At 37.9% G+C, this 16767-nt stretch overlaps 1 protein-coding gene across 1 annotated transcript in view; it reads right to left on the reverse strand.

Moving 5' to 3' along the window:
- Window positions 1-9242: 9242 nt before the first annotated feature.
- ARIH1 (ariadne RBR E3 ubiquitin protein ligase 1) overlaps window positions 9243-16767 on the reverse strand; it is a 117589-nt gene continuing 110064 nt past the window's right edge. Inside the window, exons 12-14 of the mRNA XM_045795266.2 lie at window positions 15526-15786; window positions 13642-13754; window positions 9243-12646 (exon numbers count right to left, since the gene is read on the reverse strand). Of these exons, the coding sequence (XP_045651222.1) occupies window positions 12562-12646; window positions 13642-13754; window positions 15526-15786 (459 nt within the window). The 3' untranslated portion in view covers window positions 9243-12561. The remainder of the gene's footprint in view (window positions 12647-13641; window positions 13755-15525; window positions 15787-16767) is intronic.

Consider the following 16767-nt stretch of genomic DNA (forward strand, 5'->3'; position numbering starts at 1 on the left):
AATTGTAAGAAACTGGTAATAATTTTTGTCTCTGTACAGGAAGTAAAGAGGGCTATGGGAAATAGAATGGGAAGATGACTTATTTTTCATTGTTTACCATTGAATAAAATTTGACTTTTTAAAAAAGATTTTATTTATTTATTTGAAAGAGAGCAAGAGAGACAGAGCACGAGCAGGGTGAAGGGCAGAGGGAGCCCAATGAGGCGTTCAATCCCAGGACTCCAGGATCATGACCTGAGCTGAAGGCAGACGCTTAACCGACTGAGCCACCCAAGTGCCCCAAAATTTGACTTTTTATTATCCATTTATTTTTAATTTTATAACTAGTTAATAAAATATGTAAATAAAACCACTTTGAAAATTCTCATTCCTGGAATTCACTTCTGATTGGATGTTGAAAATCACAAGAGGTATAGCTCCCATCCTAGCAAACAAAGCAAAGGACAGATTAGCTAGAAGATCAAAAATCTTTTAAAACCCATCAGAAAGATAAGGACATAAACATAAATGAACCAACCTCCAGAAAGTGCTAAGTCCTTCATAGGAGAGAAAGACCCATGGCTGCTCATATTCCTGGCTGAACTATGCTGGGAAGAGGTATCCACCATAGGGGAATAAAGAGAAACCAGCTGAAATTTAACAAAATTTTAACAGGCCCATAGAGACAGGCATGACATTAGCATCAAGAGGACCCAAATCCACAGAGAAAGCCTGAACCCATCCACCAATCTTATCTCTTGGATCTTAACCAAGAATGGGGAGATAATAGATGAAAAGTAGGAGCCGGGAGATAATAGAAGAAGAGTTGAGACAGATCAGTCCTGCCTTTGAGGTAAATGGAGCCTCTCCCAAGTGCAAGATATGCTTTAAAAATGAGGGAGCAAAGGAAGAACACTGAGAAATCCATCAGAGGCATTCTTGAAAGTTAAGAGTGGAGCAGGAGAGCTGAGAGATCCATCCCCAATGCACTGTGGGCATTACTCCTTAAAAGACTAGGGTAGGGCATATACAGGAACGGAGAGAAATACCTCCTCATGCTCCATTCCGGTGACCAAAAGAACCTGACAGCTACAGGTTTTGTCCTGTAGTCATGCCAGTGACCAAAAGAACCTGGCAGCTACAGTCCGTTTGTCTGCATTGAGATCTCTCACATTTCCAAAGATTGATTGATGACTTGGCTATGAAGCTAAGTCAGATCTCTGGAATCATGCAAATATCCCAAACCCAGGACTTACTGAAGGGAAAGTGCTGATTCTGCCTTCAAAACATTTAAAGCTAATGGTGAACTGAATTAAACTAAAGCCACAATAAAGCCCAGACCTAGGTTAACTGAGCCATTACTCAAGTTGGTTGAAAGAAAAAGGGGTATGCCTCATTTTGAAGGTAAGTAATATTTCCTTCAGTTTCTCTTGTTTTTTGTGCAAAATGTCCAGCATACAATCAAATCAAAGGCATGTGCAAAAGCAAGAAAATGAGATCCATGGTAACAGAGGAAATGTTCAATAGAAGCGGGAACTAGAGAAAACCTAGATGCTGAATTATCAGGATCTTTAAAATAACTCTGATTAAAATGCTAAAAAATCTGGTGGAGGCCAAATACTGGAATCAATAGGGTTTTTTTAAATAGCTATGATGAAAATGCTAAAAAAAAATCTAGTGGAAATGTGGACAACATTCATAAAGAAATGGGAAATTTTAGCAGACACATGTTAACTATATAAACATAATGAAATGCTACAAATGAAAAATACAATATCAGGGGCGCCTGTCTGGCTCAGTCAGTGAAGCATGCGACTCTTGATCTCAGGATCGTGAGTTCAAGCCCCACATTGGATGTAGAGTTTACTTTAAAAAGAAAAGTTTATTTAAAAAAAAAAGAAAAATACAATAACAGAAACAAAAAATTCATTAGATGGAGTTAACAGGAAAGCATATTGGGAACTTGAGGACAGCTAAAGGGAAACTATCCAAACTGAGAACAGTAAGAGAAAAGAATGTGGGGAAGATTATCTGAGATCTGTAGAATAATATCAAATCATCAAATATATGTGTGGCTGGAGTCCCAGGAGAAGAGCGGTGAGAGAGTGTGGAACAAGAGAAATATTTGAAGAGATAATGGACAAGAAATATCCAATATTAGTGAAAAACATGGACACAGATCCAAGAGATGAGGTAAACTCCATACATCTCTAGTCATTGTGCTGAAGATCAAAGGTAAAGAGCAGATGTAATGATGTAAGCATGAGGGCAGTGGGGGAGTGAACCTACATTATGCACAGATAAAAAAATAAAAATGAAGGACGACTTCTGACCAGAAACAAGTGAGACCTGAGGATAAATAAATGACTTCTTTAAAGTACTGAAAGAAGAAAGAAAAAGTCAACATAGAATTCTATGGGGGGGGGGCAACAACCCCACCTCACCTCCAATTAAATACCACTCAAAAACAAAAATAAAATAAAAATATCCTATAACAGATAAAAGCTGAGATAATTCACCTCCAGAGAAACTACAAGAAATGCTGAAAGAAGTTCTTCAGATTAAAGAATAGAGTCTAGAAATAACCACACAGTCAGCTGATTTTCAACCAAGATGCCAAGTCAATCTAATGGGTGAAGAAAAATCTTTTAAAACAAATGCTGCTGAAACTGGATATCCATGCTGAAATAAACCTCATTTTGAACATAAAAGTTAATTTGAGATGGATCATGTACCTAAATGTAAAACTCCAAACCAAAGATGTAGAGCCTAAAACCACTGAGATGGATCACAGACCGTCTGTGATCCACGTCAACGTAAAACCCCAAACCGTAAAACTTCTAGAAGAAAATATGTACTTTGTGACCTGGAGGTCGTAAAACTATAAAAGAAAAAATTGATCAGATAGACTCTATCAAAATAAAAATTCCTGCTCATCAAAATATCCCAATAAGAAAGTGAATAGATAACCCACTGTCTACAACCAAACACCACAAAAATCACAGCACATAGATCCATTAAAGGACTCATATCCAGAATTCATAGAAAAATCATCACACTTCATGAAAGATATACAAATGTAAGGTAAGCATATGAAAAGTTCTCAACATCATTAATTATAAGGGAAATGTAATGTAAATTAAAATCAGAGTTATTTCATACTGACTAAAATGGTTAATTAAAAAAAAACACTAACAACAGTAAATGTGGACAAAGATATGGAGCAACTAGAACTCTCGTATATCACTGATGGGAACACAAAATGGTAAACCACTTTGAAAAATAGGAAGGCAGTTTCTTAAAAAGTTAAACATACACTTACCATGTCACTCAGTAATTTTCTACTCTTGGGCATTTATCCAAGAGAAATGAAAACATGTATCCACAAAACAAAATTTAAAATTTACAGAAGAATATACATAGCAGCCTTATTTATAATTGCCCCAAGCTGGAAATTACCTAAAAGTCCATCAATAGGAGAATGGATAAACAAATTGTGGTATATTTATAGAATGAACTACAACTTAGCAATAAAGAATAATTTACCAAAACGTACAGTATTGTTGACTCTTTAAAAGCATTTTAAGTGAAAGAAGAGATGCAAAAAATACATATTATTCCACTATAAAGTCCAAAAGCAGGCAAAATAAATCTTTAATAATAAAAACTAGCAAATAGTCATTGGAGTAGAAATGGGAGCAGAGATTATTCAAAAATGCACAAGAGAACTGTCTGGGTTAATGGTAATGTTCTGTATCTTCTTTTGGGTTGTTATCACACAGGTGTATAGTTGTCAAAACATCAAACTTAGCATGTAAGATGTATGCATTTTATGATATATTGATTTCTATGTATCAGTTTAAAATAAAAGCAAGTGGAGGATTCCTATTCCGGGAACATCTGTCTCCAAACCTTTACTGGCCTATCCAATTTGTTCTCCTCAGCATCTGTTCATGACTAGGCCCTTGTTTATAGAATTTATCTTAAAGGACACACAATTGAGTGTCCCAAAGAAATAGCATTTAGAATCTGTGGAGCAATTTTGCTGAAACAACAGTTTATTTCCATTGGTTAGTGGGCAACCATTTGACCATCGTAAGGCACTGACTTGTCCTAATATGATTTAACATGAACAGACGGTACAATAATTAACCTACTCTATTGCAAGCTAGTAAAAAAAAAAAAAAGGTAAAAATTAATTCTTCAAAGGCATGTAGAACACCATCACTCTTCATTAAGCCCATTCTTTGATATTTGCAGCTGTGACCTTTACAATGCTCCAAACCAGCTGCAGGATTTTTGGATACAAACTCATTTCCTATCTAAAGCAGGCATCTTTTCCCCAAGCTGTTGGGACACTCAGGTTATGCTTCCTTATCAGATAACTCTTTAGTATTTGCCCTAGTTATGCAGAAATGAACCACAAGGCAGGGTCATATGGTAGGAATTTATTAATGAGCAAACAACTTTGTTCATACCAGGAAGACCAGCAATTAGGTTATAAATGACTTGAGAGCATACGCAAGAACTTACAATTTTAGAGCATTCCATCAGAATGTCTACTGCCCAAATAGGCCCACAAGAGGTGCTCCATAAATGCTGGCTATTGTTCTACGCTATTCTCCCTCTGAGCAGATGACGTGACCTGCAGAGGGAGAGAGAGTACACATAGGGAGCCTCCCTGCAAGAGTAAGCTGGGAAATTCAGTAAGTGGTGTTTTTAGATTGTGTCCCTCAGCAAACTTAGGATGAAATCCTACTCTGCGTGTTTGCTCACTCAGGAATCCCACCACGGCCCATTGATTCCAGAGAACCGAATCCTCACTGTACAACCCCCAGATTCACAATTCTAAAAAATAGCCATTTAACCCACACTTCGTGGCTTCTAGGGCACAGCTTTGTTCTTATATATACAGAAACCAACTTCAGCCATCAGAAGGAAATCTAAAATCTACAAAGCAAGTGTTCAGCCTAGAGAGCCCTCTGGAGAATTAACTGTCTACTATACAGAATTATTTTTATTCCTATGATCACCTTCAAAACTCCTAACCTGAAAGTAACTTGAATACTCCACGGCAAAAAGCAGGTAGCTTGAAAAGCAAATACCAAACTTTTATACAGGTGCCAAAGAAGATACCACGCCAAGAAATGTTACTCTGTGCATAGGAAACCAAGTCCTCAGCTCGCAAGACTGGCCTTCTGAAAAGGGTTTGAGAATATGAAGCATGCTTCTTAACACATTAAAATACTAGGGTGGTTCTCAAATGTGAGGCAGAAAAAGGCATACTTCCGGTCCTTCTTAGTAGAGTGTTTAAGGTTAACAACAAAAGAAACGTTTTGAATAGAGAAGAGCCAAAAATAAGAACGGGTCATTGAGTCTCCAGGGCAATCTAAGGCTGGAAATCCTTGAGCCAGTATATGTAATCTTAGCAAGTACTTTTGGCCAGGCTATCTGAAGCAGCTAGTGTGATGAAATACAGTGTAGTGGTTAAAAGCTCTGCCACTGTCTGGGGGACCTTGGGCAATCCACTGAGTCTTCATGTAGCATCAGGGTTGACAACTTCAGACAAACCAGCAGACTCTTTGTTCACTACTGTACCTTTAGTGAACGGTGCCTGACATCGTGGGTATTCACTGAAGGATTCTAGGTTTGACTTTTCATTCTGCCATATAAAAAAGGAATACCTCAGGAAAATTACCCACCTTTTTTGAGCTTCTATTTTCTTACTTATAAAATGGTTACGGTAACTCTTTCAAAGGATTGTTTTTAATTTTTTATGTATGCTCTACACCCAACATGGGGCTCACACTCACAACCCTGAGATCAAGAGTCACAGGCTCTTCCAACTGAGCCAGCCAGGATTGTGAGTTTAAACAATATGGACCTGAAGCAGTTAGTAAACACTAAATAAGTTAGCCGTAATTGTCTATTATATACTAATTCTTTACATTTATTTAAAAAAGAAAAATTTCAGGACATTTCGGTTTTGTCCAAGACACCCTTTATGACGTGCAGCTAGCAAACCATGACCTCCTCCCAAGATCTGCCTCCCAACCCGTAGGGGTAAGCTCTCGGGAGCCACATTCGTGCAGATGATCCTGGCCCACAGCTGTCTGGTTCTCTCATCTGTCTGGCACAGTTAATGTGTAACACCTGGGGCTACCTGTGGAGTAGCCGACAGGAAAAGCAGAAGCTGTTAGAATGTGGATGTACAGATGACACACAATGCCAGTTTAGTTCCTGTATCCAAACTCACCTTGCCTTTGGGAGTCTATGAGACAGCTCTGGATCTTTTTTTCCCCCCTAAATTAGTACTAGTATGCTTATTATTTGTAACTAGGCTTTGTTTTCCAACTAATTTTCTTTGATTCTCACAATATCCCCATAAAACAGACAACAGAGCATGATGGAATGAACACATGGAATTAGACAAGCACGACCCTGCCATAAACTCTAATTTCTGAGGGAGTTAATCGTCTATGAACCTGTTTTCTCATTTATAAAAGAGAATAGCAATGTCTACTTTGTTTTAGGGCTGCTTATAAGATACAGTAATATAAGGCATCTGGCAAGAAGCACTCAGCAAGTTATAGCTATTAGTATCCTCATTTTACAAAAGAAAAGCCCATAAAAAACTATGGCTGAGAAATATTGATATTTTTTCCCCTACATCACACTGGGAATAAAAACAGGAAAAGCCACTGTTTTAACACACAAGAATGAAACCAATAGTGAGACACTTAAGACTCTTAAATGCTCTGAATTTAACTCTCAGTGATTAAGTGGAATTGTACACTGACTTGGCACAAACAGCTTAATGACAGCTTTGCTTATAACCATTCAACTACCTTTGCTCAGACTCTACACTAATTTACTCCCCAGATTTCTCTCCCTTGGGAAGAGAATATATTAACAACTGATGTGAACTTTCTACTCTGCTCGTCAGTTCTACTGTTCAAAATTCATTTTGTGAAATGAATTATTTTCTCCAAGGTGGACCACATACCAGAAAACTGACAAAAAACATATTACACACTTCGCACTAGACCCTTAGAACACCAATCCACAAAACCCACTCGGCTGGGGCCTACAGTATAGCCCTTTCCTGAGCTTGTGAATTTGCCACAGGTACATTGTCCTTTATGACGCAGAGAGCTCACCTACACTCCCTCCTTCAAACTATATACGTCTAGATCAACTGTCCCAACCTAGTCTGCATGTCTCGAACTGTGTTGCATAATCATCAGGGATGGGGGTAAGGATAGGACTTTACAAATTACTGATGCCCAGGACACAACCGAAGTGATTTAGTCATAATCACCATGGGGTGCAACCGAGGCATTAGTTTTTGTTCTGCTGCTTAGTGATGCCAGTGTGTCAGAAGCAAAGTGGCATTCAGTAACAAACACAAGATTAACACAAAGTGAAAAACGGTATGGCCCAAGTGTAGTTTTCCTTTGATCGACATTTAAGAATATTGGAACTACTGACATCTCAAAATTGAGAATTCACGTAATGTGTATTTCACATGCTCCTCTCAGAGCACTTAACCCACAGTAGCCTATTAAAATATTTACCTGGCTCTTGTAGATATGATTTTGAGATTCCTGTCTTACATGGCACCCCTGGATTACTGCAATAAAGTTGTGCTTTTGGTATTGTCAGAGCTGCTACATATCAATGTGTGATTCATTTATATACTAATTGGCTCCTATTCTGAAAATGGCCCTCAACAAGCGTATCTGTGGTTTAAACATAGTCTGAAAACTGCTTTTCAAAAAAAACTTCATAATATTTTTCCCAACCTGCTACTGCCTAGAGAAAGACCAACAGTTGCCTTAAAAACTGATTTAAATCCACAATAAGCAAAAAATTAAAACTCAGAAGTTGTCTGTTTACTCCTACAATAGGCACTATTTATTTCCAGTTGAGCATTTCCAAGTTAGCGATCTCATCTTGGGAGTTTAAGAAGCAAATTCCTTAAAATGAACCAGAAATACACCAACTTTATCCCCAAAGAAACCTGACAAAGTCTGAGGGGTCCACACTTTTTCCTGTTCCTGAAAGAGCCAAGATTTCCCCATAATGCTCACTACTTATCTTCTTAAAGCCCCAAATGCCATCCATCCAGTTCGAAGGAGAAATGCTGAGAACAAGTAGATTTCAGCTGTTTGTGCATTTTCAGTTATCACTTATAAAACAAATTTTGTAACAAGTTCCAGTAGGCTATCCAAAACTCTTTATATTAAAAATTCACTCAAATAACTAGACCAATTAACTGCAAATTGCTTGGCCACTTTATCAAATCAAATAATGCTGAACCCTTTACTCTTAATTATCACATGCAATAGTCTTCCCATGAGGACTGTCCTAATCAGCAAGATGGGAAGGGCTATTCTCCCATGGCTGGTTTCACTTGATTGAGCAAAACAGAGCCACATTAGTTGAAACAGCATCAACATATTAAAGATCAGAGATAGTACATAACATTCCTCAAACAGTAGCAGTGACAGGCATTTACATAGTCTTTTACGTGGTTAAAAGCACAATGCTGTAGTTAAGAGCCACCTTTCCTGGTACTGAATGCTAGGTCATTCTGAGACCAAATTAATATACAAAGAGGTAGTACAATGTTGATCGAGTCCCAGATAGAAGAAACTGAAATCTTGGGCAAGTTACTTAACCTCACTGAGCCTTATTTTCTTCTTTTGTAAAACAGCAATTGTTTACACCTCTACTAGACAGTAATAGAAGTTAAAGTGCTTTGAAGATAGAAGTGATACTTGAACTCTCATAAGTATAGATCCAAATAAAACCAAATTAAATAGTCCTAAAATCTGGATTTGGCTAGAATATCAATGATGGAGATCTCCGACTTATGGGGTCTAAGAAAAAACTCTCCCTCCATCCCTACAGGAGATACTTAGTAGCTTTTAAGAGTGAGCTAAATGGAAGCAATGTGAGGGAGTTTAAATGACTTTTAAAATATTTTGTTTAAAAAACTGACAAAAATCTGAGCATCTGTCATTGTTACAACACAAAGAGCAATTTAAATTCAATGTTCAAGACAGAAATGCTCTGAAGGCTTTATTAACCAAGTTAATTGTGGGGGATGGTCTCATTCACAGTTCCCTGCAAAGAAACTGAACCAAATCTCATCATTTTATATTAAGTAGGAACAGTGAATAAGGCACATAAAACAGGTGACTTGGGCCACCAATATATCTTTTTTTTTAACTATAAAAATAAACATAAGTAACTAATGGAATAACAAAATAAAAGTTTATTTTATTAGAATTAGGAATGTTCTTTCCCTCTGGGCAACCTGAACAGTCCAGTTACAATGAAAATCTAAGAACAGTTATTTCCACAGCACAGGGTGCTCTATGCACAAAATTACAGGGTTAGGAGCATTTAATCAATTTACCGATCTGATTGTCTCACCAACCCGCCCCCACCCAACCCCCAAGTGCTCTATACCGGGATTTGTAGCTAAAAGATTTTGTTACATCAAGTCCTTTTCTCTCTTGTACTAAATTTCAGTTCCTAATCATGGCTGAACCACATTTTACACTGCAGATTCAACCATTTCAAATCAAGTCAGTCAATCTTGGATCTGTTATATATGTGTGTATGTATACACATGTGTATTTAATATATTTATTTAAACACACATAAAACACATACAATCTGGGTTGCAGCAAATTACACAGAATTTAGAGTTTGATGATATTATATGCTACTCAATTTTACCACTGTGTGTATCCTGAGCTTTGGATCAAAATTTTATTGAAAATCATTTAAAGTCCATCTACTGCTCAATGAATTGTTCAAATGAAGCATGCACTTTCAAAAGACAATGTAACTGCCCTCAAGAAGACAAGGAGACCCTGGTGCTTACCGTGAATAGAGCCCTCTGACAAAAAGACTTAGGCAGGTGAAATAGGGAAGCTGTCATACAATATGGCTTGCCTATCCCAGCTGGGGTCACTGAAGCTACTAACAATGAAAGCAATTAACTCAGGGAATTCTGTCAAATATGGAGATAGCTGTTGAAAGCTTGGAAGTTCAGAAAAGGCCAGTTCACCTTGATCCATACAAATTAGGGAATGCACCCACAACTGCAATACCCTTAGGTAATATGCCAACACTGAAACTAAAAAGCATCTCTAAAAAGCACTGTTCCTCCATGGATGGGGGCTGATATTATGAAGTGCACACTGTTTCTGGATACTTGTTGCAAGGGGAGCATGTAAAGAGGATTTATGACACTGAAGCCTAGATACTGCAGTTAACTGGTAAGATTTTTAAAAACACCACACGTACACAAAACATTATAAGGGAGCCACATACATCTAGATAGCAACTCTGGCTGCTTTTCAAAGTTACCAGGGAAAGGAACTCATTCAAGCTTTCTGTTAAAAAAAAAAATCTCCTTAGTTTTGATAAATGTCTTTTAAGATTGATGCAGTCATTTAAAATAAAGTCGAATGAATGATGGGGGAGAGGGGAGGAGAAGAGACTATGGAAGAAGCAGACACTGAGCTCAGATTTGTACCTGACGTGGCAAGGGAGGAGAGGATAAAAGGTATGGGCGAAGTTGATCCTAAAGCGACAAGTGGTTTAACGAAGCAGCATAATATACTCAGCAAACATTCACTGATTTTTGATGGGAAAAGAACAGTTGCAAGTACATCTCATGTAACAACCTTTTTCTAAAAGGAAAAGGAGGGTTGATTCAGCAAAGCCTAACTTAGGCAAAAGGCCAGAGGAAAGTGAACCTACTTCCCAATGGAGTAATAAGATGTACAATGCAAGAGCAGACAAAGCTGCCTCACAAATGGTAAACACTCCCTAGGCGCAAGCCATTTAAAGGAAGACAAAGAGGTCACGAAAACTGGTATTTAATATTAAGACCTCTTGATCTAGTTGCCTAGTTCACTCTGCACTCCTGTATAAAACTGACAGATTTAGGGATGCTGACCTGTTGAAAAATACCACAGCCAGAATGGCCTAAACAGGTATATAGTTAATAAAACCACCACCATCCTTTACTTTTAACATAGCTTTTAGTAGAAATTTCATAAAAATGGACATCACAGCTAAAATGCATTATTAATTCTCCTACCTGCTGACAATAGAAAAGAAGCAAACTCAGTGATTTCTATTTAAATGCACTAGATGGGAATATTATGTTCTAGGGGTGTTTGCCTTCAAACTGAACCCACAGCAACACACACAAGCAATTTCAGTATCTGCCATTTTAAATTCACAATCTGAAACTAAGTGAATGGCTATTTATTTATATTTATATTTAAAGCAAAAACATTCTATTTGACACCCTAATGTAAAGAAGGGGTGAGAGAAGAGCCATAACTAAAATCTCAAAAAGGCTCAAAAGCAGCAATTAAGGGGGAAAAAAAAAAAAGGAAAAAAGTTGAAATGTTTCCTCTGGATGTGACAGGGAGCACAGGAAGCCTTCAGGTGTGTGCATGTCACAGGCGCACAAAGGCTTAGGTAGATGAACGAGGCCATGGAGTGAGGAGGAGGTTGGGGACTGGGTCATTCTTGAACGACAGCAAAAAGCTCCCTGTTGCAGCCCTTATCAGGCCATGGCATTTAGTCAGAGCTTGACCTCCCTGTCCCTGATCAAGAGCTGGAATTCAAGGCATGAGGCCCATGGCCAGCAACGGACATATCAAAACGAGAAAGGGCAAAGTAATCTCAGGAAAGGAAAATCAAAGAGCTCTAGTTAGGTCTTCCAGAGGTGCTAAACCAACACACCTTTATCCCAACCCTCAACCCTGGAAAGATAAAGCAAACTGAAAGAAAATGCACAGCAAATAGACATAATCTTGAAGATTTTTAAAGAATAAATATTTTTTGTAATTAAACATTATGCAAACACGTGCCACGCTTGCTTTGTCCATGCATATGCGCTATATACAATTTTGAAAAATACTGTGTTGTCCTCTTGTTTTAAAAGTCATATACAAAGTTTTTTTGTTTTTTTGTTTAATTCCTCTTGCTGCCTACCCCCTTCCCCGCCCCAAGAATTTTCTTCACAAGGAACTAATTCACTAATTCACTCATGACCTTGGGGTATGAGAGAAAGAGAGTCAGTCTGTGTGTGTGGGTGTATCTGTATGTGTAGGGGAGGAAGGGGAAGAGGTCCTTTACCAAAGTACAACAAAATGGCTGGTTTGGACATGAAAAGCAGTGTCAAGGAGCTGTTTTAAATTTTAACTGTACTATACTCAGGAAAAAGAAAAAGAAAAAAAGGAGTCAGCGTTGAGAATGAAGCTACGTTACAAGTTAAAGTTGGAGGGCTTTTAGTGTGTCTGTCACACTTTTGTTGGCGGCCTAGAATACTGTTGTACAATGGTTTATCTACCTTTTTTTATTACAATATAATTTACTTAAACTTTCCGTTAACAAAACAGAATTCTGGTACTACAGACCAGAGGTGTCAGAACAGGCTTAGTGCCTCCTTGTTTGTGTTTGTTTTGTTTTGTTTTGTTTTAATTGCATGAGCACTCTAGATGGTAAAGTTTTCAGAGTTCATTTTATGCAGGGCCATTCTCAGTCCTCAATGTACTCCCACAGATCTTTTTCATAGCCTTCATGCACATGCTGTAACAAAACCCTTCGTCGACTCTCACAGTATCTGCAAAGAAAAAAAAAAAAAACATTTGTCAGCCTCCAATAATAAAAAAAAGAGGTTATTTACTTATTTTTAAAGGCACTCCTACAGTTTATCCAGACTTGGAACAAGCACTTGTTTTTTTTAACAGGCACATTTTCAGGTCTAGATGCACACAACAAACCGTTTTCTAATTTTAAAGAGGTGTTCTTCAAAAGTTGTGATTCCTAGTTTTGAAAATTAATTTTAGAGTAATAAAATGTTAGACATTCCGAAGGCCCTTAGAAAGCATCTGATTCAATTCTGTCATTCCACAGATAAGTAACAGTTTCAGAAAGAAATAATTTCAAGGATTACTGATTCACATCTATAAAATCTCTGTTAACTGTGAAAGTGACTACAAACACAGTGTAGTAGCTATAGTTGACTAAGGGAAGTGAAAATACTACTTGGGACTACATCTCCAAGTCTTCCAAATGCCCAAAGGTTTCTACTACCATTGAAAAGATGGTAGTATCTGTCAGGAAACAACACTGGGGGAAATAGCTCCATGTTGAGAAAGCAAGCATTTTGCATCTTTAGCTTAAGAGGCAGCACATTTTGAAGTATCCTCTACCTCTAGGACAAAGTAATCCTCTCCTTAGAAAAAACAAATGTAGTAAACACTCTAAAAAAGCTTGGTTAGCTCACTTGTCGACAGCCACGATCCCCAGAATTCCCAGGCTAGAGCCAGCACCCTGATCTCACCCCCCCTCCTAATAACCACTTGCCCTTTCTTAGGTTCTTTCTTCCTCACAATGTGGTAACTAAGTAGATAAAGCTAAATGGAAGAAACAGAACCAGCCAGTGGGATACATGCTTGACTATCACTACTAACTGCAATTTGTTGCCCCAAAGACAGAAGCAATGGCAACAACACTGTTACTGAATATGCTAAATCCAAGTTTCACTATCATCTAACTTCACCACTAAGGCATAGGGGCAGAAACTTTTCTCAAAAACTGGTAAAGAAATCTCACCTGTATTTATCTTGTACTTTCTGCTTTATATCCTGCAGAGAATCTTGGGAAATATCTCGTTCGAGGTAGCCCGAAAGCACCTCTGTGGCATTCTCTAGATCTGCTTGGTTATTCTGCAAGAGAAGAGGAAAAATACATAGCAAATTTTGGCTTAGATGAAAGCTAAAAGATACACCATCTTGGCTGCTTATTTACCTATAGACTGCTCTCAACACTGATTCTGTAATTTTCACAGGTGGTTTCTGCACCTGTAAGCTCTTTATCACTTTCACCTCTAACAACCTGTTCTCTTTTCCAGGGTAATTTTTTAGTAGCAATAAAAAAAAAAAAATCCTGAAAAGCATTAGGAAAAGTCTTTTGGACCTACTCTAGTTCTGCAAACTGCTATCTGCTGAAACAAAAAGAGGGGAAACTTGAGGAAAAAATATTAACCCATTCCTGTTTACAACTGGTTGCACTACTTCTTCTAAGAGAACAATGCATGGAAGATTGAAATTGTTATCCTTTACTGCTATGGCTAGTTCTGTACATTTACCCATTTAATTCCCATCTGCTAGTCAGGGTTATTGTCTAGTCATCTATGGTCATCAATGTTCTATGCATCAACTTTTTAACATGCAGTTTGTTAGTTTCAGGTGTACAATATAGTGACTCAACAATTCTGTACATTACTCAGTGCTTATTGTGGTAAGTGTAGTCACCAACTGTCACCAAAAGACATTAGTACCATCTTATTGACTATATTCCCATGTTATTCTTTTCACCTCTGTGATTAATTTATTTTGTGAGTGGCAGTTTATACCTCTTCATTCCCAACACCTAGTTCACCATCCATCCACCCACCTCTCCTGTGGCAACCACCAGTTTGTTCACTGTATTTAAGAGTGGGTTTTTTTTGGGACACCTGGGTGGCTCAGTCGGTAAAGCATCTGCCTTCGGCTCAGGTCATAATCCCAGGATTCTGGGATCAAGTCCCACATCAGGCTCCTTGCTCAGCAGGGAGCCTGCTTCTCCCTCTGCCTGCCGTTTCTGTGCTCGTTCTCTGACAAATAAATAAATAAAATCTTTAAAAGGGGGGGGGAGTTTGGTCTCGTTTTTTCTTAGGTTGATCATTTGTTTTGTTTCTTAAATTCCACATATGAGTGATATCAATTTAATTAGAATTATACTCTCTAGGTCCATCCATGTTGCTGCAAGTGGCAAGATCTCATTCTTTTTTATTATACAGTAATCTTATTTTTTAAAAAAAAGATTTTATTTATTTATTTATTTGAGAGAGAGCAAGTAAGAGAGAGTGAGGGAGCACAACGCAGGGCTCGATCTCAAGAGCCTGGGATCATGACCTGAGCTGAAGACAGATGCTTAACTGACTGAGCCACCCAGCTGCCCCTATGCATCAATTTTAAGTGAGCATCTCTACTTGAAAAACCTTTACTGCTAAAAGTCCCCATTAGTCACTACTTTTCCACCAAAGGTAACCACCATATGAACTTCTAATACCATATATTAGTTTTGACCGAATAAAGGCTTTTACTGAGAACTTCTGATGTGCCAGGTGCTATATAAGCAATATGCATGTATTGTCTCACTTAAACCTTGTTAACATCCTTGAGAAGTATTATCTTCATTTAAAAATAAGACATAGATAACGTTAAGTAATTTGCTCTAAGTCAACAGAGCTAGTTTCAAATTCAGGGCTGACTCTGGAGCCTGCACACTTAATCACTAGCTGGCTAAACCACATCAATCTGAATGCAGTTTAGGACAAGAAATCTGAATTCTAAGCAAATAGGAACCTTTAAAACTCTATATATCTTATCTATGAAAGACCAAGCAGTCCAATGACACTGGGTTTTTCTTTCCCCACTCAGTAACTATTCCTACCTCAAAGATAATGGACTGGTTATTCTTTTTGAGGTAGAAAGCGAAGACATAAGTGTACATGAGTGTGGCACGACACTGGCAGAGGACATCAACTGCTTTCTTCAGGAACTGCACCTCAATCCAGGACATGTTGTGCTGCTGCATCTCCTCCATTTTCTGCTTCACCTGAGCATAGAGCTTGTGCTCAAAGCGTAGACTCTGCATGTGGTTCATATAGCGATTACAGTAGAACAGGTACCTCTGCAGGGCTGCCCTAGATCGCTGTCCCATTAAGAAAAATTATGGACATGTAATTATAATACACACGAAAGCTGATACCGTCTTTATAGATGCAACCGTATAGGAATTTAGGGTAGAATCAGAACAGACAGACATCTCTTGCCACCTTTTGTTATTTAATACTGCTAGGAATATCCTATAGCTGTACTTCCCAATATGGCAACCACTGGCCGCCTGTGGTTATTTAAACCACAATAAAAAATTCAGTTCCTCAGTGCTCAACAGCCACTTGTGGTCAGTGGCCATAAAGAGCATTTCCATCATAGAAAGTTCCACTGGATGGCACGTTCTGCGGTATGCAATAGGTAAACAAGCAAGAAGCATCAACATTTTAAAGTGGAAAACAACAGAGAGGCAGCCAGACATCATCTAACTCCTCACATAATACCAAAGAAGTCTTCAGTATCGACAGGTAGGTGCCCCTCCCACTCCCCAGTTGAGTATGAATTCAAGTATCTAAACTTAACCACCAGTTTTAGGAAATACAGGGATAAAAGAACCTATTAAATGATACCAGGGAGTTACAATGAGCAAAATCCAGAATGTGAAAAATTTACAGTACAAAATGACTTAGTTTCCTCAACAAATAAATGGCAATGTGGAGGGGGAAAAGGAATGGTAGACCTATAGATTAGAGACTACTCAGAAGATAACGATCAAATCCAATTTGTGGACCTGTGTGGATCCTGATCCTGATTTGAACCAACTATAAAAGAAAATTTATGAGATAAATGGAGACATTTGAACACTGGATAATTAATGATATTAACAAAGTATTGCTTTAAAAACATATAATATATACACAAAGATAACAATGGTATTGCAGTTATATTAAAAGTGTTTTAAAGATACATGAAGTATTACCAAAGAAACAACATGATATCTGTCTAGATTTGTTTTATATTATTAATCAGACTGAACAAGTAATTCAACTTGGTCTCTCACAGTATACTGTAAATCTCT

Source organism: Ursus americanus, chromosome 28 (assembly GCF_024610735.1).
Source record: "Ursus americanus isolate L20-20 chromosome 28, mUrsAme1.1.p, whole genome shotgun sequence".
Taxonomy (NCBI): domain Eukaryota; kingdom Metazoa; phylum Chordata; class Mammalia; order Carnivora; family Ursidae; genus Ursus; species Ursus americanus.